At 40.7% G+C, this 22,827-nt stretch overlaps 3 protein-coding genes across 6 annotated transcripts in view; 2 read left to right on the top strand and 1 right to left on the bottom strand.

The window, feature by feature from the left end:
- Positions 1–7,972: 7,972 nt before the first annotated feature.
- 42sp43 (P43 5S RNA-binding protein) lies at positions 7,973–19,433 on the bottom strand. Of its 3 annotated transcripts, none has more exons than XM_063904579.1 (10): positions 18,811–19,433; positions 10,473–10,673; positions 10,273–10,373; positions 10,101–10,197; positions 9,866–9,954; positions 9,569–9,642; positions 9,254–9,334; positions 8,949–9,178; positions 8,660–8,713; positions 7,973–8,552 (listed from the first exon to the last, which is right to left on the bottom strand). In XM_063904579.1, exons 1-10 carry the CDS (start codon positions 19,102–19,104, stop codon positions 8,289–8,291), a joined length of 1,485 nt encoding a protein of 494 aa, XP_063760649.1. In that variant the 5' UTR covers positions 19,105–19,433; the 3' UTR covers positions 7,973–8,288. The 3 variants fall into 3 exon arrangements, with proteins under 3 accessions (XP_063760649.1, XP_063760650.1, XP_063760651.1); XM_063904580.1 differs by having other exon boundaries at positions 10,473–10,677; positions 18,827–19,432; XM_063904581.1 differs by having other exon boundaries at positions 18,827–18,864.
- On the top strand, positions 13,070–15,953 carry LOC134877625 (zinc finger MYM-type protein 6-like). The gene is made up of 2 exons (XM_063903192.1): positions 13,070–15,389; positions 15,528–15,953. Exon 1 carries the CDS (start codon positions 13,755–13,757, stop codon positions 15,384–15,386), a length of 1,632 nt encoding a protein of 543 aa, XP_063759262.1. The 5' UTR covers positions 13,070–13,754; the 3' UTR covers positions 15,387–15,389; positions 15,528–15,953.
- Positions 19,050–22,827, top strand: part of LOC134878506 (disintegrin and metalloproteinase domain-containing protein 11-like) — a 21,801-nt gene continuing 18,023 nt past the window's right edge. For both annotated transcript variants that reach the window (XM_063904574.1, XM_063904575.1), the window contains exons 1-2: positions 19,050–19,487; positions 20,162–20,352. In XM_063904574.1, coding sequence (XP_063760644.1) covers positions 19,427–19,487; positions 20,162–20,352 — 252 coding nt within the window. In that variant the 5' untranslated portion in view covers positions 19,050–19,426. The remainder of the gene's footprint in view (positions 19,488–20,161; positions 20,353–22,827) is intronic.

Below are 22,827 nucleotides of genomic sequence, written 5' to 3'. Positions count from 1 at the left end.
GAGGGTTGCTGTGTAACAAATGAGCAGAAAATCAGACGGATAAGCAAAGTTTTTTTGGGGGGATTGGACCACTGGAACATCATCTCTCGTGTGTCTGTAGATTGTTCTGGTAGTCTTAATTTTTACATTTTTTGTGACAACATTTTTATTGCAATTTACACTCAAAGTCTAGAACCACAATCCCAACTTGTTTTTTTTATTTGACAACAATGTCAAAAAGTACAAAATAAAACAAAATGTGAAATTCCATATAGTAAAATACCAAATCAAAACCAAAGCACCAACGCTCCCTCCCAAACACCTTTTCCAAAAAACTTGATTTGTTTTTGTAAGAACACTCCTGCTGTTTCCTGTCATCTCTGAGGCGTCTGGCTGTGAATGTTTCTTAGCAGCAGAGCAAAAGCTGCATACAATAAAAAATAAATCACGTTTGTAGTAAGACACAGACAGGCGGACAGGTCAGGAGTCAGAAGTCATTTCACATATGATGATTGGAACTGACTGACAGGTGAGGAGGGAGATAGGCAGGGCAGCTTCCCTATCCTTCACCATAAAAAATAATGACAGGAGACACTGGTGTGATTGTGACTCAGCAGCAGCACGCAGTAATGATGACTGATGCCTCCAACAGGCCGCTGACTCATCAGTCTTCCTCAGTGTCTCATAGCCAGAGTGCTCTGCCCCTGATCAGCGCTGATTAGAGGTAGACTAACATGGACGCCACACCGCCTGTGAATCAGTGATTACCCTACATTTGTTTAACACATTCTCCTCCTAATTAGAGTCAACTGTGACCTGCATCCCCTCATGCACACAAAAAACACCCTTCATGATATGCCCTATTAATGAAACATGAGCTTCATCCGCCCCACTGAGCTTTCTCTCTTTTTCTCACTTTCATGTTGCTCTTCTCTCTCCCTCCCTGAGAGTTTACAGCCAAAGGCATCGCTCATGGCACACACACCAAGACACACACACACACACACACACACACACTCACATGAGTTGTTATGGAGCTCATCAACTCATCCTTCTCTGCACACAGCTGACCTTTACTTTAGTCGGCAAAGATGAAATGAAACTGTAAGAGCTTTGTGGGGAAGAAGACAAAGGGGAAAAAAAGCAGTGGACTGCCTTCCAGCACCTGAATTCTTAGTCTTAGTAGTATTATCTTTCTCATGAATGCACACAATACAATACAAAATCATTGTACCTGAGTATACTGACAATAAAGATCATTCAGATTTTTCATAAAAGGAAATCAGGGACATCGTTTAGAATGTTAGTGGTTTCATCTCTATTCTTCCTTATTATGTTAAAGACAGTTTCTTATGGTCAGGATGATTTACCAAACTACAACTAAATAAATTAACTAGTTTGACTATTTAGTGACTGTTATTGATTTACTCATTTCACTCAGGGCAAGAAAGCAAATGCGAGCATTTCACAATTGTTAAGCTGTTTCTATTAATTCTTGTAAAATCTGATATTTAATGTTTAGAACTACCTTACCATTTCTGTGCAATATCCCCATTAAACAACCTACTAAACCACACTGATTCTACTGCTGCATAGGAGATTTGGGAACTAAAAATGGGTTTATCAGCCCCAAAATAACAATCTAAGATAAGATCCCCGCATTTACCCTTTTCAAGCAGTTACTGTCCTCTATTTTGTGTTTTCCCAGTCTCCTATTTTCTGATCTGTGCTTAACATCCACTTTATTTGATCCCTGCCAAATTACTTTTGCTACCACCATGACTCAAAGTCCCCAAAGGGATCCATAAAGTTTCATTCGTGTGAAACTGCATATAGAGCAGGCTTCTCCCAGACTGCTTGATTGTAACTCGTTTCTCCTCTCATGCTGTTGAACTCATGTAAACTAATCATTCAGGATTACATGGCTGGTAATTGAACATTGGCTCACCCGCTGCTCTGTGTGCATTGTCCTTAACGATGGTTAAACAGCAAGTACAATCAATCAGGGACTCTTTGCACGTCTCACACAGGCAGACACACAACCTTCAGCTCATGAAAAATTAATATAACGGAGAGATATGGTGTGTATCATGGTCGATTTAATTATGTTCTCCCTTTTGGGCAGCTTTGATAAATTATCATAATGGCCAGAAATTTGGCCAGACATTTCAGGTGTTGAAAAACAAGGTAGCTGTCGCATTTCCTGATTGCACCCTTGCAGCACTTTTAATTATTGGTGAGGCTTGGAGAACATGACACATATCGGAAGCCAGGCTTTGATTGATGAAGATGCAAACACGATGAATATGAGGAAATAGGGGCAATTTTGGATGTTGTGATGTCAACAAGAGGAAGTGCAATCAACCCTAAATTGTTGTCTCTGGTAATCATGTCTCATCTCAGGCAAGATCAGCGGCTAAGAATATCACATCTAATCTGATCAAAATAACTCTGATAGTCTGCCAAGATAAAGCATGTCAGAAGATCATTCAGAGACTCTGTTGCGTGCATGACTGATTTATGTTAATTCTCGTCACAGTGAAGGAACACTATGGATATTTTTAAGCTGCACCATTGATCTGTTGTCTGCCCATGGACATACCATATTCACCTTTATCTGGTACTGCATCTACTCAAGTCTGTATTACACCGTATCATTTGTAACACACACAAAGCGATTGGTTATGAAAAAAGGATATCACTGTCTGTTCCTGACATAGAAAAATATGCATATAATGTCCGTTTTATAAAGTGTTGTACAGGGAACGTGAATATTATGCAATGGAAATGTACCTAACAGAAGACAGAGACAAACAGCAGAGAAGGAGTGCTTTGATGTATGGTTTGACAGAATCTTGGGATCAAGAAAAGATGATAAACAGCCTACGGCCAAGGTTACTGAGGGACGTTCATAATAAGAGGATGAGAGAAAAAATAGATGTCCTTTCTCATGCCAATAGACAAAATGTACCTGACAGTATTCGATGAAGTGGTCCAGCTGAGTGAAAAGCCTTATCTCTGAATTCACAGCTTCACTGTGAATTGTGACCATGGTCTGTTGGTAGGAGCCAAGTCGACGTGGTTTTATCCATCATTTTACGGTGGCTTCTTGGAGTGATCAGTATGGTAGAGATGTACTAAGGCTTCTTTCTTTGTATCAACTCTTTTGTGTTTTTTGGAGTGGGTCCCCAACAAGGTAATGCAACATTTCTGATTTAACGTCATCTCCTGCAGGTTGCAATTTCTCTGCTGTCTTCGTCATTACTTATTATTTTGAGAAATGTGTAGAGATCTGTCAAACATTTAAAAAACATGACAGGATTGTAATTAAACACAGGAGATCTTTTATTCAGCCTTTAACCCCGAACAAGGTGTCATTACCCACCCTACCCAATGCCTGGGGAAGGTTACAATTGAAAACAATTTTACCCTTCACAATTCAGTTTGGCGTAAGTAATTGAAGGTGATTTTCTATTAATATGAAAGTGTCTAATACAAACCCGCTCAGCTTTACCAAATTTGTTTCTGTGTGAACTCTCTGCTGCTTTTGTTCAATAGCTAATTTGTATGTGTGGCTTGGATTTACAGCATCATTAACTTTGAGTGAAGTTAAGCTACAAAGCAGGGGGCAAAACTTGCCCTATTAAAACATTCATGGAATACAGAATCATCTTGATAAAAAGCTTAGTGAGGGAAGAGACAATGGTTTGCTTGGGCCCACTTGTGCATTACATTTTCCCAAGCGTCTGTGTTGATGTCTGAATGAATAATAGGGTGAAATCATAGGACGTGAAGATCATGTTGGGCAGGATGGAGTGGATGCCCTTATAGAATAATGCAACAGGTAGTATGTATCTCAGGTTCATTTCATGGTTCAAATAAAACTCCAACGCTGTGGTCTCATTTGTGTGTAAGTAGGTCAGAGCTAAAAAGCTGAAATGTCTCAAAAAAATAAAAGTACCCAACTTTCATGAGCAGAATGGCTCTGGTGATGGTCTCTGCTTCCCCCAACTGATCCGGACTCAAATATCTTAAGGATTCCCATGCCATTTTGAGCTGATATGCATGCCACTCTGATATGAATAACCTTCAAATGTAAATGTGCTCAATAGTTTGATTTAAGACTGATTGCCTTCAAAACTAATGGCATACTCACAGCCTCAGTTGTACCTAATTAGCAAATGATACCACGTTACCAGGCTCAAAGATGGTGAACATGATATACATTATCAGCCTGTTAGCATTATCAATGTAAGCATGCTGGTATTAACATTAAGCTAATGTTGCATGGTTGGGCAGGCTGTGTATTATTATTCATGTTAATTCCTCTTTTTGCATAACAGAAGTTCTTCATTTTTTTTCTCCATTCATCTTCATTTAAAGCTTTCTTCCATCAGTCATGAACCTTCTGACAAGTTCAGACAAATGAACGCACCATCATTTGGATGGCAGTCACCTGCCGCAGGTCATTAAACTGTATTCAAGGTAACTGCTTCAAATTACACTGTTATAATTTTTGCCATCTACTCACAAAGGAACACAAATTTGTCAGATTGTCATTTGAGTTTTATAGCTTTCTTGCATGGCACAATTTGCCAAAAAGCTTCAAATACAGTGGAGCTGAGCATGTTTACACCTCTGGTTTAAACGTGTGCAACAAGCGCTTTATCTTATGCTTATTCTGCTAATCCTGTGATTTCACTTTCAGCCGGCATGCAGTTGTGTTACAGCTTTGAAATCCTTTCTCCAAACAGGGCCATGGGAAAAGAGAAAAAAGGGAGGGTAGAAGAGCTTTTGGGTCATCTATTCTGGAGGAAGCAGGCTAAATCAGGGCATGACGACTGTATGGTTAACCTACTTTGATTTATCTCCTTGCTTCTGTTTTTTTAAGTTACTTTTTTTTTTCGTTCTATGACTGCTTGTTTGTTCCGCTGTACGTTCTGTAACTGAAAAAATAAGGGATATGTTTTTTTTTATAAAAGGGTGAAAAAAAGAGTTAGACTATAAGACCACAAGACCACTGCCTCATACATTACACAGCCAGAAAAATCACTTTCTTTTTAGGTTTTATCTATTGTTTCCATTTAGGTTGTGAGCTTGTTTTGCACACAAGTGTTTGCCAAATTAATGTATGCAATGTGTGTTTTTATGATTTATAGTTGAACCAAAACTACGATTAAACCATATAATTTCCAGGTCGATCTGTAAAAGTATATGAGACTTAGAGCTTTTCTGTCAGTGTTTGGAGTAAAAGCAACAGGTTCAGTTTTTTACTGTAGTGAATACATTAGTTGAATAAATGTGTCGATTGCGGAGCCACTCAGTAAGTACTTGTTCCCGTAGGTCAAGGCTATTTCTTACGAAGAAGCTGTCATCATTGGGACGAAGTGATTCACAAAAGATTCAAGGTGATTAAAGTGTTTCATCAAACAACCAGGGAAATGTATGTTAGCTGTGATTGAAACTGAAAAGACAAGACGTAAGTATTAGAAAATGAAGCAAAATATTTTATTTATCTCAGGGGAAATTGGGTTTCCTGACAGTTCTACCAGTGAGGAATAAAATAAATATTTATAAAAACATACATAAAATATGCAATAAAAGTCCTTGTAGCGACTTATTGTACAGTGTAACAACAAGGAAACAAGTTCTCTTTTAGTGCTTTTTCCAGCAGATTAGGACAAATCGTGAGCCTTTGTATAAAATATGAAAACTCTGATTACTGAAGCTTTTCATTTTTTTTCCTGTTAGTTATTAATTATCCATTCCTGAAGATTTTCATGGGGCCTTTGAACTAGTCTCTCTGTGCCATTTGGAATGAGTGTCCCTTGCTGTAAAGCTGTGGTCGCGACTTTTCCCTTGTGCTGCTCTATGAGGCATATTCTGCAAATCAAGCATGGCGTTTTACAATAAAGGTCATGCTCACTCTGTGTATAATTGACATGGCATTTCCTGAGCATCAGAGGGTGCTGGTGGAGGTTTTGGTTAACAGCACGTGATACAGTTCAAAAGTGTTGCTAGTTGGGCATCAGTACCTAAGACAACCTGCAGTTTCATTACATCACTGTGGGACTTGAGAGCACCGGTGGAAAACAAGTCTGGAGTAAACAAGGAACATCTAATCACTTGAGTACTTTCCACACCTGCTGAACACCTGCAAACACAGTCCTATTTATTCTCACACACACATACAACACAGTAAACTAGGTTAAGAATACCTAGTTTAATGATCACCATAGAAACAAAACCATCCTGACCTGAAAAGTGTTGACTTTGAAAGGCTTCATTAAACGCCTTGACATAATCTTAAGAGGCACTCAGTGTCTGGTTGATGCTTGTTTGCTTTTTACAAAGACATGAAATGTACAATTAAGAGAATGACCTTATCAAGGAAAGGAAAGAAAAAAATAAGGCAGTAAAGAAAATGTCCGAACTCAAACTGTCAACATGTTACATAGCTTGGCTGGATTGTCCAAATAAACTCTGCTTTGCGCCAATGGACAACAAATTAAATATTTCTGTCACAAAAAAAGGAGCCATTGTAAATACTGCAACTTCCTGTTTATAAAAAACATGTTTTGCTATTTTGACTTCTGCGACTTATCCAGACATTAGACCTTTCTGAAAACTCAGATATTCACAACCACACCAGAAGAAATAATGAAAATATTATAGCCAGTGGTGGCATGCCACACTTATTGCAAGTTGAAACACTTTTTTTTTGTTGGTGGGGGGAGGCTGTGGCTGTTAAACATGCTATCCAAATACAATCTCAAGTTCAAATACTCAGTTGTATTCCTCATATTTGTTGATACGTTGTTCCCTGTGGGAATATACATGTCTGTCTTTCCCTGTGAACGCTGCTAGTTTAAAGATCTAGCATTGATTTGTTTTGCCTAACCTGTGTGACTCTGCAGCTTCCAGATTTATTAACATGGAGATACCCCGTCATATATTAAGCTGTCCATGTCAAATACTTTGTGGGGGAAAAAAAGTGTGAAGTTCACCTGGGAAAGAGACGCCAGCATATTGAGACAACTGTCATTGGTTTGTCACCAGGGGTGGAAAACAATAGAGTCCTCTACATAAAGTGGGCATGAGTGTGGTGGGCCTTCTTTACACGTTTTAAGTATATACTTCTTTTTGATTCTATGCTACTACATTACAGAGGAAAATCTAGTTTTCACACCAACGTAACTTCGATGTTAATTGCTTAAATGTTCTCAAATGTAGATTTTAGAACTGTATATTTCAAACAGTCAAAATTAGGTAATCTTCTCAAACATTAAGGTGCTTCGAGTAAAAGCAATGTTTAAAATGTAAACATTTATTTAATGTATATATAATACTGCTCTGAAATGTTGCATTGTGGCTACTTTTATTCTTCACTATTTTTAATTGGTAGTTTTGAATGCAGGACTTTTACTTGTAAAGCATCTAAATACCTTTCCAGCACTGCAAAACCACACAAAAATCCAAATCGAGTGGATGAGAAGGATACATTTTAAAAACAGATGCTGCAATGAAAACCTAGAGATCACTTTAGACTAAGCCAAGTAATTCAAGGGATTTTACCTACACACAAAAACCATCTTTAGGTAAATGTTGGTAAGGCCTATATCAAAAGTGTAGCTTAACCTTTAAAACATTGGACAGACTCATCTACTGTGTTCAAAGGTCTCCTCCACCCCCAAAAGTGACATGCTTTCTGTGACTCAGCTCTTACTCATAAGCAAGTCCTTTTGTCCATACTTAATGAGATCCAAAATCAATCCAAAAATTCAGAAACACAACCAATATGTGAAGCCAAACCAAGCACAACCTATACATGTTAGAAGATTGGCTGTTTAATTGTAACAATGAAAGGCTCTTGCCATTGCAAAAAATGAGACTGATCTTAGGTCTGGAAGATACCTCAACATTTGCTGCAGTTTAGCAGACTCCAGCCACATTTGTGTAAACAATACAACAACAAAAAAAGGTGAAAACACCATTTAAACTTTGATCAAAATGTAACTCATTTTATTGGGTCAGCACATGATGCATTATAAATTAAGCATTTCGAGAAAACCCTCTGTCTCCAAGAACTAGAATTCAATAAAGCTTGACAATCAATGCGTCAAGTCATATTCAAATTAATACTTTGAAATATAAATATTTGAATGTATGCCATCTACATTAAATAACTGAACCAAACAGACCCATCTTTCTCAAAAATAAAGAAAATCAGCCCAACTTAAGCCAATAACAGATTTCAGGAAATTCAAACTTAACCATCAAACTGCGGTGATATTGGGAGGCATTATCATTTATACTTTTAGTGGTGCAAGCTCAGGCTTCTCTTCGAAAATGTAAGGCTGTTTGATACCAAACAACTTGCGCAGGTTGACTTCAGGGTCAACATAATGAGGGATCTTGCGTTCATTGAAGAGGCCCTGGAGGTTGGTTTCCACTTTGGCACGTCGGGAGATCCGCATACGCAGCGCAAAGAGATTATGCAGGTTTTCCTCCACAAGGGGCAGATGGTGTCCGTTCACACGCTTCTGCCAGGACTTCTTAGGCCTCAGACGTTTCTGAGGAGAAATCAAGCAATTTATGAGCTAGATTTGGGAAAAATGTCAGTTGTTGCAATTAGTTCTAGAGCTCACTAATGTGTTTTAGTTCACATCTGCCGACTTGCCTTTAGTGTGGTGGCATCTGGGTCGTGGCAAAGCAGGTGTCTGGTCACACTCTCCTGTGTAATAGTACAAAAAGATACAGTTAATGAATATTAATCCTGTAATTCATTTATATTGTTCACTTGTTTGGCATTTTCTTTACAACTATAGTCAGAAATGACCAATTCTTACCTAAACTGTCAGAAGTGCAGTAAAAGATCCAAATTACTTTTACAAGTTCTTCTAAGGTGAGCTACTGAATACAAAGAATATAACTATTCTGATTAATCTCATACAGGACATGACACCTACCCTCATGGCAAATTTGCGTGGGCAGTCAGGGAAGGAGCATCTGTATTTGAGGAGCTGGAGGTGCACCTTGCGGATGTGGTGTTGCAAGTTAAAGGTAGTAGAGAAGTAAGCCTGGCAGTTGTCCCTGGGACAAACCAGCACAGGCTTATGGGAAGCATGGGTCCGTTTGTGCCGCCGCAGAGCATCTGCTTTCGCAAACTCTTTCTTGCACACTTGGCATGTGAATGTCGCTACAACACATTTTCAAAATGTGAGAAACAAACATTTTGGTACAAAGGACTTTAGAACAATGGCAACATATTTACCCTGGTGTTTGGCACTAATGTGCTTCTGAAGTTTGCTCCACATGTGTTCAAACAGCTCGCAGTTATGAGGGCAGCAGTAACCTGCACAGACCAAACAACAAGGCCAGTGAGTGGGGGGGAATCAAAGGATAGGCCCCAGTTGGCTTCCTTCTGGAGACATTTGAGTAACCAGCATACATGTTAGGTGTCTTGAAATAATCATCTTAGATGCACAAAAAGGTTACATGCAAATGAAGCCACAACCCCCTTTTTAATGAAAGAATTTCACAGAGATAGAAGATAAAAGGACACCTGCTAAGATTGAATTAGACCAACCTGCGTGCCTCTTCTCATGGGCTTTGCGTTCAATATGGGAGTCAAACGTGGCAGCACATCCAGCCTTCGAACACCTAAGTAACCCACCAGAGACAGGAAGAATGAATTTTTTTTAAAAAGACAACTTGACCCACTCAGCCTGTAACCACTCATTTATCTCTGCTAGAGATGATAATTATAGAAATTTCAAGTGCATATTATTTTACATGCATTTCATTAAGTCGCAGGACAAAACAGTGTCTTTAAACTAAAGAAAATCTAGGTCATCTACTCTGACATGTTTTGTTACAGACTTACTTTAAGTTAGCAGGCACTCCATGCTCCTTTAAATGCAGTTTAAACAGTCTGCGTTTTTTGAATGTCAACGAGCAGTTTGGCTGACTACACTGTAGGAGAAAAATATTAAGTGGTTAAAATGACACAAAGGAATTGAAACTGGCCATTGAACAGCAAGCAGTACATTTAAGGGGACGCCGTTTGAATACGGCCCGTTGGCGTCATCGTGTGGGCACATTAGTTTACTAAGACCAACCTTGAAATACTTGTCTTTGTCTCCGTGGGCGTAGCGAATATGTCTTTTCAGTTTGTCTGCGTGGAAGAAACTCTGCGTGCAGCTCGCTAATTTGCATCTGCCAAAAAGAAAATTAAATGAGGACGTGGGTTTTGTTTTGTGAGGAGAAACAGTACAGTGACATGTGACTTACTGGAACTGCTTCACCCCTCTGTGCCGAAGCATGTGGCGGCTCAGGTGGGATTTTCTCGTGAAACGATGACCACAGCCAGCAATGGTGCAGAGACACGGGCTCTGTGTGACAAGTATGTTTGGCAAAATGCATTTGGAAAGTTACATTGGTGTATTACTTCAGGAATTCTGAACATTTAATCCATTAGAAATGATCCTCACCGCTCCTGTGTGCACAGTCTCGTGCTGCTTCAGTTTCCACTGTCTGGTGAAAGTCGCTCCACAGTCAGCGTGGGCGCAGTTGAACAGCTGCGGCGGCGGACTGCCGACATCTTTCCCGGTGGGCAGACCATTCATTTTCTTCGATATGTGAACACGTTTCCAAAGATGAGATGTAATGGAACGGCCGCCGCGTTCATCACCCTGTCTTATAGGAAGAGCTTAGTTAATTGGCAGCACCTGGCCAGCATGCGTTCAATGGTTTGGCTACGCTGAAGAAGTAAAGCTGAAACTAATTAACCTGATTGCTCAGTTTTCTGCAAACAAACTTGAAACACGGGCAAGCCAACACATGCACCAACTTCTTAAGGACACACAGGTGTTGCCTTTCAGTGTTTAAAGAAACTTGCACTATATGTAGTGCAATGATACACTGTGAAGTAGTTTTTTATATAAAAAACCCTTCCAAAGAATATGATTATCAACATATTTAATGCCTTTTAAAATGTTTACAAGGCATTTTATCCACTCTTAATAACACTATACCTGACACAATGGCAGAAGAAAGAAAGAAAGAAATCTATTTCCAAAAGTGATCAGATGTATGTGGACTTTATTTGGAAGTTGCAAATAGCCTGGTCTAAGTGTGATGCAGCATATTGCACAGTAGAGGGTAGTGTGTCTCAATCTGACATTTACCTTGACCGTACACTGTTTCTATTTGATATGGAATATCTGAGAAAGTCCTGTTGTGATTATCCGTGTCTCTGTTTTTTAAACATATTTTAGGGAAATAGTTAAGATTTTCTATCTCTCTCATATCAGGTAAAGCCATCAAACCATCAAAGTGTATAAGGATTTAACTGTCATTAATTCCTCATTTTATTTAGGGTGGATTTGTATTGCTTTTGTATAGCTATTTTGCTCCATTACATTTTTGAGTAAATTGTTGTACTTTTTACTCAGCTATATTTATCTAAAAGCTCTAGTTGCTTTACAAAATACAACTGTTCAATCCCTTGCTGTCCAGGTAAAATCTTGTTTCTCCAGATTTGACAATATCAGATATATATCAGATAATATCAGATTTTGATAACTGGAGGATTAAACGTGTCTTAAAGTACACTTTGCTATTAACACCTACATTATTTTACTTAGATAAGGTTTTCAATGCAGGCATTTCCCTTAGTGCAGTGTTTTCACAGTCTGGCATTGATGGTTTTACCTGAGTAAATGATTTAAATACTTATTGTTGCCCTGGCACACAGGGACAACTAATAATAATAATAATAATAATAATAATAATAATGTTGTTTCTGAAGCACAGCCTGACTTCTCAGAGTTCTCTCTGCAATTTTTGTAACTCTGCTAAATACTTAATTGAGCATTACTGTGTGATCAGATGTTGATCACATAAAATGAAACAAAAGTCACATGTGGTGATGTTTGATTCAGACTAACAGAAGAAAGGCACAGTTTTAACTGATCTTTCTGTTTTGAGTTGGAGAACTACAATTTGTAAGAACGAGCACATGTTTTGTATGGATGCTGCACTCATCCTGCTGTTTTCCCCTCCATCTGTTCCCCACTATCTCTTGATCCCTGTCTCAAAGGGGGGCAGATGAAATATTCAGAGGGGGCTGCCAGTGCACAATGTGCCTCCATTAGCAGGATGTGTTGCAGGATGGCTGCTGGAACACTTGACTGCATCAAGGAAGCAAATCCTTCAGGTCACAGGGCTGAGACAGCAACACTTAGAGCACTGCAGGTCTCCAGTTTTATCCTTTGATTGGTCTTTATTTATGGTTCCTCATGAAAAGCCAATTGAATGTCTGCTGCAATCTTTTAGACAATTAAATTCATACATCATACAGACCCTGTCATGTTTACTTAAATAGTTTATTACTTAATGTTGTCCGTGTGCTACAGAGTCACGTTTTCACTGACGCATGTTAACAGTATTTTTCTATATTTCTTTTTTAGATTACCTGCCTATTATGGTAAATCATTTAACTAATATTTTTCATTTAATTGAAGTATTGTCATATGCCCATATGGTTTTGGGTGGAGTTTATCTGATGGGCTGTAACGTTTTGGCTTTATCTATCCATAACCTATCCTTTTTGTTACTAAACAAACTGTCTTGTTTCTAATTTACTTCAAGTGAGGGGCACACATTTCTTCACCTCAGTCAATGCTCAACAGATGACATGTAACATTTATTTTACGATTTTCTAAAGTAATTAATCTACAGGAAAAGCCTCTATATAAAAAAAAGAAACATCTCACACCCCTCTTCAATGATCACAACGTTTTTAGAAATAAAAACATGACGTAAACTTTTCTTAGTCAGTTCCAGATTGGTTAGCATTTCTCACTCTAAACCAGATATCACATTATATTATCATTTCAAAGTGAATTCTAGCAGCCACAGTTTTCATTTTATCCCAGGAAAATAAGTTGTAAAACTCTATATGTTTTTATTTTTTAACCCTTGTATTATGTTAAGGGTCAATTTGACCCATTTCAGTTTTTGTGTTGACCAAAGTACTGGTTATCCTTTCTTTTTCTTGATGAAATTTGGTGACTTTTCATCATCTAGGGCAGGGGTTTTCAACCGGTGGTCCGCGGACCCCTGGTGGTCCGCGGCGGCATTGCATGTGGTCCGTGACAAGAGCCTATGTTGATCAGTTCACCATTGTTTTTTTTTAATATAAATTCGCTTTGATATTTCAACACATTTCCAGAATACCGTTACATATCGTGAAAAATATGTTTAAAATAATATAAAGGAAATTCAAGCTGACAGAATGTAGCCTTGCGCCTATCCAGTCTATGGTAGCCTGTGATTCGCTAATGGTAATGAGTTGCGTCGCTAACCTCACTTATTATTCATTACGTACAGTCTTGCGAGCAAAGTTGACACACATTTATAAGCATAGCCGACGAGAGTAGCTATTTTAAGATAGGTTGTAGTACAGCAAACATTTGTTACATATGTACTAGTCTAGCTATATATCTAGCACCAATGGATCGTTTTGTAGTGAGGAAAGTGCCAGAGGGACAGGCTGCCATGACAGAGGGTCAGGCTGCCACGACAGAGGGACAGGCCGCCACGATAGGGCAAGGACAGGCTTCCGAAGCGTCAACTTCGCAAAAAAGACGAAAAAGAAAATACAATGAGGAATATGTTAAATATGGATTCACAGTGACGACAGACAGAGCAGGAGAGGAGGTACCACTGTGTTTCGTAGCCTATGTTCAACAATTCTCTGTAATGAAGCTATGAAGCCGTCGAAACTTACGCGGCATATGGAGACGCATCACGTCCACTTGAAGGCCAAACCCGTTGAGTACATGCAACAGATGTTGCGTGATTTCAAAGGACAGCAGGCTACCATGAGGAAGAGTGCAAAAATAAATGAAAACGCACTGAAAGCATCGTATCTGGTCGCTCTCAGGGTTGCAAAAAGTAAGAAGCCCCATACCATTGCAGAGCAGCTTATATTGCCAGCAGCCATAGATATGTGCAGAGCTATGGTAAGCGAAGAATGTGCCAACAAATTAAAAACTATTCCGTTGTCAGACAACACAATCGGAAGACGAATTGGGGAAATGGCAAATGATGTCAAAGACCAGCTGATGGCAAAACTTCAGACAGTTCTGTTTTCCCTTCAAATCGACGAGACGACAGATGTTACTAATGATGCGCAACTGTTAACATTTGTGCGATACGAGGACAGTGGCACTATGTGCGAGGAATTTCTTTTTTGCAAACCACTGCCCGGGCGAACTACCGGTGTAGAAATATTTAAAGCACTGGACGATTTTTTCACGGAGCACAATATCTCGTGGCAGAGGTGCGTTGCATTATGCAGCGATGGGGCCCGAGCCATGAGTGGCAGCAAGACTGGACTGTTTGCGCATGTAAGGAGGGTGGCTCCGGGGGTAATTTGGACACACTGCCTGATTCATAGAGAGGCTCTCGCCTCCAAAGATCTCAGTGTTGAGCTCAGTGGTGTGTTTGATGTCGTTGTCAAGACGGTCAACTTCATAAAACGAAACGCATTGAATACACGCCTGTTTTCATCCCTATGCCATGACTTGGGAAGTGAACACAGCTCTCTCCTTTATCATTCAGAGGTGCGTTGGCTGTCTCGCGGCGCTGTGCTCGCCCGTGTGTTTGAACTACGCGGAGCTATCTACGAGTTCTTGTGCGAGAAGCATTCTGATCTGGCTTCCAATTTCAACGATAGTTACTGGTTAACTAAGCTGGCGTACCTCACAGATGTTTTTGCAGAGCTGAACAAGTTGAACAGCTCCATGCAAGGGAGAGATGCAAACGTCATGCAGCTCTACGAGAAGCTCGACGCATTTGTGAAAAAAATGTCAAAGTGGATCGAACGAGTGGAGAGCAATAACTTGGCGATGTTTCCTTCAGTTGAGGAATACCCTGACAGCACTGACATCAACGACACTATATGTGAGCATTTGAGGAAGCTTGTGCGTCAATTCGCAAAGTACTTCACTGATTCGGAAGAGTGGCGCCGTGACAGCAAGTGGATCCTGCTCCCATTCAGTGACGATGCATCAGTAGGGTCAAGTCTGACGGCTGTGGAAGAGGATAAGCTGATTGAGATGTCCACAGACTCTGTCAGGAGGCATATGTACGACACACAGCCCCTTGTTAAATTCTGGATAAGTTGCCAGACAGAATTTCCACAGCTTGCTGCAAAAGCAATGAGGTGTCTTTTGCCCTTTCCAACCACATACCTGTGTGAGAGTGGTTTTTCTACACTGGCGTACTTAAAGAATAAGTACAGGGATCCAGAGAATGACATGAGACTGTCTCTGTCTACCATTTCGCCACGAATAGACAGGCTGTGTGGACTTCACCACGCCCAGATATCACACTGACAGGTAGGCCTAATTCTCCCATGTTTTCACTGTTACGACCCTGGCGGGTTTAGGCCCCGCCCTGTGTTAATGGTAAGCCTGTTCTCTCTCCCTGCTTTTCTCAATCTCTCTCTGCTTTTCTCAATCTCTCTGTCTCTACAGCAGGTGATTGGTGACAGGTCTGTCCTGGCTGGGTTATAAAAGCCCTGACCAGCCAGCAGTTGAGGCTGCCTTGGTCTTCATTTGTTGGATTTTGGTTCTCCGGTGTTGTTGGATTTTTGTTCTCCGTTGTTGTTTTGTCACACACCTAGACTGACTTTGCATGACATTTTTAGTTACTTTTCCCAATACTGAATTGCACAACACTTTATTATTCTTTATTCTTTCTTTAAAATAATCTTTAATTTAATTTAATTTAATAAATCTACTTTTATTATTATAAAATCTGCGTGGCCTCTCTTTCATGTTTCATGCATTGAGCTATGCATGTAACACCAAATACACACGCGCACGCGCAGGCACATCAGTGGGCCGCGGATTGCTTTCTAGTCCGAATGGTGGTCCCTGGGACAAAACCAGTTGAAAACCCCTGATCTAGGGTCATGAACTGGTGTGTAAAATCTGGACACTCTGATGTGTAGTGGAATGTCTGTGCAGAGTTTGTATACAAAGATGATGTTGCGGGTCATTTTGACCCAGACCCTTTAATGTGGGTAAATAGCTGTTCAGATCCCAAATAAACATGTCTCTTTGATGTACTTTTTACTTTGATGTACAATTGTTTGTATTTTGATTGCCTCTGAGACCCAGAGCCAGGTGTGTGAAGAGAGGGAACTTTTTTCACACTTGTCCTTGTCACTGTTCTCATGTCATCTTTTTGACAAACTCACCAAAAATGAGCTCCAGAAGGACGGCAGCTGAGGAGGCTTTATCACAGATTTTGAACTGGGATAGTGATGTAGAGGAAGATATTTCAGAACCAGAGGATCTTTCAGAGACAGAGGACAATGTTATTGCTGATCCAGATTGTCAATTTTCCTACGATGAGGAGGATTCAGAGGACGAGTCTGCCGTTGTTCCTCCAACAGATGAAAACCAAGGAATGCAGCAATCATCATCCACAGAGGGGACATGGGCATCTAAGGACGGTAATATAAAATGGTCAACATCACCACACCCAAGCCGAGGCAGACTGTCATCTTCCAATGTGATCAAAATGACTCCCGGTCCTACAAGATTTGCTGTCACACGAGTTGATGAGATTCAATCAGCATTTCAGCTCTTCATATCCTCACCAATAGAGAGGATTATACTGGAAATGACCAACTTGGAGGGGAGACGTGTGTTTCAAGAGAAATGGAAGCCACTGGATCAGACTGACTTGCATGCTTACATTGGAGTTCTGTTATTAGCTGGAGTGTACAGGTCAAAGGGAGAAGCAACTGCAAGTCTATGGAATGAAGAGAATGGAAGGCCAATCTTTCGTGCAACAATGTCTCTGGAGACATTCCACATGATATCTCGTGTGATCCGCTTTGACAACCACGACACCAGAGCTGGTCGACGTGAAAGAGACAAACTAGCTGCGATCAGAGATGTGTGGGATAAATGGGTTGAAATTTTACCTTTGTTGTACAATCCTGGTCCCCATGTTACTGTAGATGAGCGCCTTGTTCCATTCAGGGGGTGCTGTCCTTTCCGACAGTACATGCCCAACAAGCCCGCCAAGTATGGCATCAAAATATGGGCAGCCTGTGATGCAAAATCCAGCTATGCATGGAATATGCAAGTATACACTGGAAAGCTACCTGGAGGAACATCTGAGAAGAATCAGGGGATGCGTGTGGTGCTGGAAATGAGTGAAGGGCTGCAAGGTCATAACATCACATGTGACAACTTCTTTACATCCTACCGCCTTGGAGATGAACTTCAGAAGAGAAAGCTGACCATGTTGGGAACAGTCAGAAGAAATAAGCCAGAACTTCCCACTGAAATTCTGAAGATGCAGGGCAGACCTCTGCATTCCTCAATATTTGCTTTCACTGAGAAAGCAACAGTTGTTTCATACTGCCCAAAGAGAAACAAGAATGTTCTTGTAATGAGTACAATGCACACAGATGCATCTCTGAGCACAAGAGAAGACATGAAGCCACAAATGATCCTGGATTATAACTCCACCAAAGGAGGAGTTGACAATCTGGACAAAGTCACAGCAACATACAGCTGCCAGCGCAAGACAGCCCGTTGGCCTTTGGTGATTTTCTACAACATTGTGGACGTGTCTGCTTACAATGCCTATGTCCTGTGGACTGCAATCAACCAGAAATGGAATGCCGGCAAATTGTACAGACGTCGGCTTTTCCTGGAAGAACTCGGCAAAGCACTTATCACTCCCAAGATCCAGACGCGAGCCAGGCCAGCTCGATCCCCAGCAGCTGCAGCTGTCATTGAAAAGGTCAAGCTCAGGTCACCCGACCAACCTGCAGCCTCACCCAACCCAACCTCACCCAACCAACATCCAGTGGACACAGGTGGAAAGAAAAGGAAAAGATGCCAGGTCTGTCCCTCCCGAGAGGACCGTAAAACAAGTACCTCTTGTGTGAAATGCAAGAATTACATCTGCAGAAAGCACACAGTAACATTCTGTCCATCATGTGGAGAACATTGAAAATGTTGAAGAAAAATGTGGAGAACATTGAAAAGTTGAAGTTCGCTGGGATGAAGTTAAAGTTGAAGTCAAAGTTAAAAAGAAATGTGTTCATGAAGAGGGAAAAACGTAGCCCTTGTGCTTTCTTTGGTCAAGGAAGGAGGAAGGGAGGAAGGAAAGAAGGTAGGAAGGAAAGAATGGAGAAAGCAAGGAAGGAAGAGAAGAAGGAAGGAAGGAGGAAAGAATGAAGGGAGGAAGGAAGGGAGAAAAGAAGGGAATAGAGGAGGATGAACAGAGAGAAGGAAAACAGGATGAGAAGAAGGAAGGAGTGAGCATGGCAGGAGGAAAGAAGGAGGGAAGAATTATCATTTTGACCCGGGAGGACAAGAGGATTAGACTAAATAGTTCTTAAATATAGTGTTGGAATTAAAAATGTATTGTATGTCACTTTTCTAAATGTTTATGTAATCTTAAATAAAGTTGTTATTGGTTTAACCTGTTTTCTTCACTGTTTTGAGTGCATTTACACAGTATGGGTCAAAATGACCCGCAACATAATCAATGTAATTTTTTTTCAACATAATACAAGGGTTAATGAAATTGTACTTTATTGTACATTAACAGTAGCGAATGACAGGGATTTGTGTCACAATAGAAGTCGTATTCGTACATGACAAAGAAATGAGTGACAAACTGTTTGACTTGGTTACCATGGAAACAGGGGAAAAGAGAAACATGATGAGATGATTAGTAAATGTTTGAATGCCTCATAGGTAGGGTAAGGAAATGCTCAGATACATTCAGACATTCGTACCCGTGCAGTGAGGAAATGAAGGGGTGGTTAATCGCTTGTCCCCTCTTCGACTCCTGCTCGGCCGTCCACCTCAGCAGCAGCAGCCGGCCTGTCTCATCTCTCCCTGGCAACGGGAGGAGGGGGCTGCTCGGGATGAGGGAGGGTCCCGCTGTCCCACGTGTCCTCCTCACCGCAGACACATCTCTCTCCGCTTCCCCGTCTCTTCGTTTCCGCATACCGCAGATTGACATATACATCCTCATCCATATACACCAAAGCTCTCCCACAGAGCGATGCATCCGAGGCGCGCACTCTCCCTTCCCTCACTATTTACACACTGATCAATATAATTTCTGCCATAGTCCCGGGCTATGATTCGTGTTTGATCATTCTGATATGCTCACCAAATTCTCGGTGTTTGCCTGAAAAAGTGAGAGAGAGAAGCACAGAGAGGGGGAGAGATGAGAGGACCTGCATCGTCAGATGTTTAGCAGATCCTCTCTCGCTCTTCGCCGTCATTCCTGCTGTGCGATTTTTGCTCTTTTTCCGCCCTACCGTCGGTCAGGTTCGTGACATTGTTGCGGCTCTCGATGTTGTAATCCGGGGGAATATGTGAAGATCATGCTGGCGGTGTGGTGCTTCATGGTCTTTGCTGCAGTGGGCGAGAGGCTTGCGGTATCAGGTAAGAGAGAGAGTGAGGGAGGTTTGGATTAAGAGAGGGAGCACCCTTTTTCGTTCCCATTGCATACAACATTTTTTCACTTGCACCAGCACTTTCTAACCCCAGCGATTGTATTGTAGCAGTAACCCAGTGCCAACCAGCACTCTGTCTCCGAGGCGATTGATTTCTGCATCCACACATTCGCATATCAGCCCCCTCACATATATCCAAGCACTTATAACCATTAGCAGCGGTGTTTATTCATATAATCGCAGTGCTATAACAACCTGTCAAACACCAGTTACCGTGTTTTACAGTCTGTCTGATGATTGTTGAGATTGGAAGCTACAGAGGCCCTGTGCAATTGTTAATATGGGCATCAGTTTACAATGTAGCCTAAAAACTATTGCAAATTACCACATTCATTATTTTATGTTATTATTTCCATTACATTAGAATAGATCAGTGACAGATACAACGTTATAAACTAGAACAACATCAACAGTGTAATAAATTAGGTCACCAAATTACAGAACCAACACTTATATGAATCCTCCCACATTGTGTGTTTTTTTTTTTAAATATCACCTTTACCATTTTCACACTGATTACCAGCCAATATAGACAGGTATGAGCTTACATGGCCAACACCCAATGCCCTCTCCCTGGAAGTTTCTCTGTTGTACTTCCTGCAGGTGTGGACAGGAGCCCAGTGCAGGATGGAGGCATCTGGGACTGGTTTACCCCGGCAGGGCAGCCGGACAGTGGGGACACTGCCATCCAGGTCGCCTATCCAAAGCGGCTGGTCCAAAAGATTGAGTCGGAGGGGGAAATGGCTCGTGACTACTTGGATACCAGGGTGAAGAACAGCACTGAGAACACTTTGGTAAGTTCTAACTAATGGTACAACAGCTTTCTTCTTCATATCCCCATTTCTATTCATTTTCACAATGGCCCACTGGATGTAGTGTTTCACATTTTTGGTTGGAGGAACATCAAGGGGCCTTTGATAGGTTTTTAAAAATCTCGCAGTAAAATGAGGAGTAGATTGGTCCATTCTTTCTGGACCAAAATCACCTAGAATGGGGGCTTGCAGCTTGATATGCAGTTTGTGAGTTCAGGAAATCATAGAACATTTTTAATCTAGTGCTCAGTATCATCATACAACGTTACTGAAGAAGATTCACTATTAGGGACATTGTAGCGAGTCTGTGTGGACATATGTGGGCGTGATATTAAGAGAGACTGTTACTCTGCTGGTGGGAATCAAATGTTTCCAGTTTCTTTAACAATGCTGCTCAAGCTTCTCATACTGCTCCTGCTGCACAGGGATGACAGTGCAGGGTGGTGTTTTGCAGCAGACTCCGCTATGCGTGATTTTGACCTAGTTAGTCACTGAAAATACCTTTGAATGTCCACCATGAAGTAATATCAGCTGAGATGAAACACCAACATAAAAGAGGTTTTTTACAGCCATTGTTTTCTGCCTTAACTCAAGCCAACTTGAATTCCAACCTTTTTACACTGCAAGCTCTGTAGTTAATGCACAGTGTACCAAAGATGTCTTTAAATGTTTGTGTGTAGTGCCTCTCATCTTCACATGACAAAGCTTAGCCCGTCCTGAAATATTGACTCCTTATTTCTGATCATCTGGCTGCTGTGCTGAGCCCTCGCCTTCTTCATTATTCAGTGGTGTGTTAAAGTATGTCCCTATTAATTTTAAAGCAGGCCTGTGTGAGAAGTACTGCATGGCCAAAGAGGCTTAAGCAATCACCCTGTTTCTCTCTTTTTGTCATGCTGATATGATGTAGTTCATTTAACTGTTATGAGAGAGCACATTAGGATCACATGATTAAAGACTATAGTTAAGATGAATGTTATTGCCCCTGAAGAGGAAGCTACTATGAATAAAACACAACAGCATCTAACATGATAGACAGATACAAATGCTTAATGTTTCAAAAGTCCATGTTTTAACTGCTGCTCTTCTCCAGACATGCTGTGTTTTGTTTTTTGAAATCTTTAATGCTTTTGACGCTTTGAGTGAGGGACATGATAAACTTAGAAGCAGCAGGGGTTCATGAGCTGACCCTTTTCTTTCTCTTCTGTCACATCATGCTGCGATGAAAATGGTTGATGCAGTGCTTTTGCCTTACTTGTTTTTAATCTGTTGTGATACACTCTTTGTGTCCCTAAAAAACAAATAATAAGATTCCTTTCTTTATGTTTTTTTTGCATACCAACTTCCTTTTTGGTTTAGCACCGTTGATATGCTGTTCAAGGATAACTATATTATTGGTTGGTAGGTCGGTAGCTGTTGTCTGAAATTGATTTGATTGGTTAATCAAAGCCTGCTGTCTTTATGTCATGTGTGAAACAGTAATTTTAAACAATTGCCATATAAATATAGCAGTTTTTTGCTTAACAAAAACAGGTCCTTTCATTGGCATTACATATTATCTTAAAATACAAATCGGAAATAGAAGGGTAAGCGTTGAATGTATTCCTCCATCAGGACCCTTTCCATAACAACAAATATTGTTTGTATACACACCATGATTCATATTTGCTCCACAATTTACTGTACATGATACAGCCTCCCACCAAAGTTTCATGAAAACTTGCCATGTACTTTTTCCTTAATCATGAAATGTTTGAGAGCAGCTTCTAAATTAAGTTTTTGGTGCGATAGTTTTGTCAAAAAGGAATAATCAATCTCACCTGTTGAATAAACTTTGATTAGAAGTCCTTCAGATGCTCCAAAAATGTGGATTGAACATAGACAGTTTCATCCGTCTGAGCAGATAAATATAAGGTTTGGCAACCACCTTAAGAGCAGTCATATATCATGATCTGAACACAAATATAAAGCTGTGGAAAACAGCACTGTACAGAGACAGTAGCCCCTATAGACACAATTTGTCAGCCTCTCAGAGACCGTAGTAAGAAGTCTGTTGTCCGTGCTCACTGGAATGATTCCTGCAAAGTGATGCGTTTGGTTGTAAAAGCCCGGTGATTCACTGCAGCCTGGTTCCTCCAGACTGGGATCAAAGTCACAGTGCACAGCAGAGCTGCTATAGAGACACACTGTTTATTCTGCAGTGAGTCTTCCTCTCTCCTGGCCTTGCTGTCTCCTCACCTCATCTGGCAGAAGTCCATCAGGGGCAGCTTGGCTGAATATAGACCATAGAAATTAAAACACTAAACTGGATGCCAGATCCTAAATGTAAATGTTGAAAAAAGGACTAAGACAGCACACCAATTTGACTTTTTGATATTGCCAAGTCAATATTGAAGGCAATATTTAAGGAAGCAAATAGGAGTGGTGTCCTAGTATTTCTCTTTTTGAATAGGGACCATA

The sequence above is a fragment of the Eleginops maclovinus genome, chromosome 16, assembly GCF_036324505.1.
Source record: "Eleginops maclovinus isolate JMC-PN-2008 ecotype Puerto Natales chromosome 16, JC_Emac_rtc_rv5, whole genome shotgun sequence".
In the NCBI taxonomy this organism is placed as follows: domain Eukaryota; kingdom Metazoa; phylum Chordata; class Actinopteri; order Perciformes; family Eleginopidae; genus Eleginops; species Eleginops maclovinus.
This window is presented reverse-complemented; position numbering and strand designations above follow the sequence as displayed.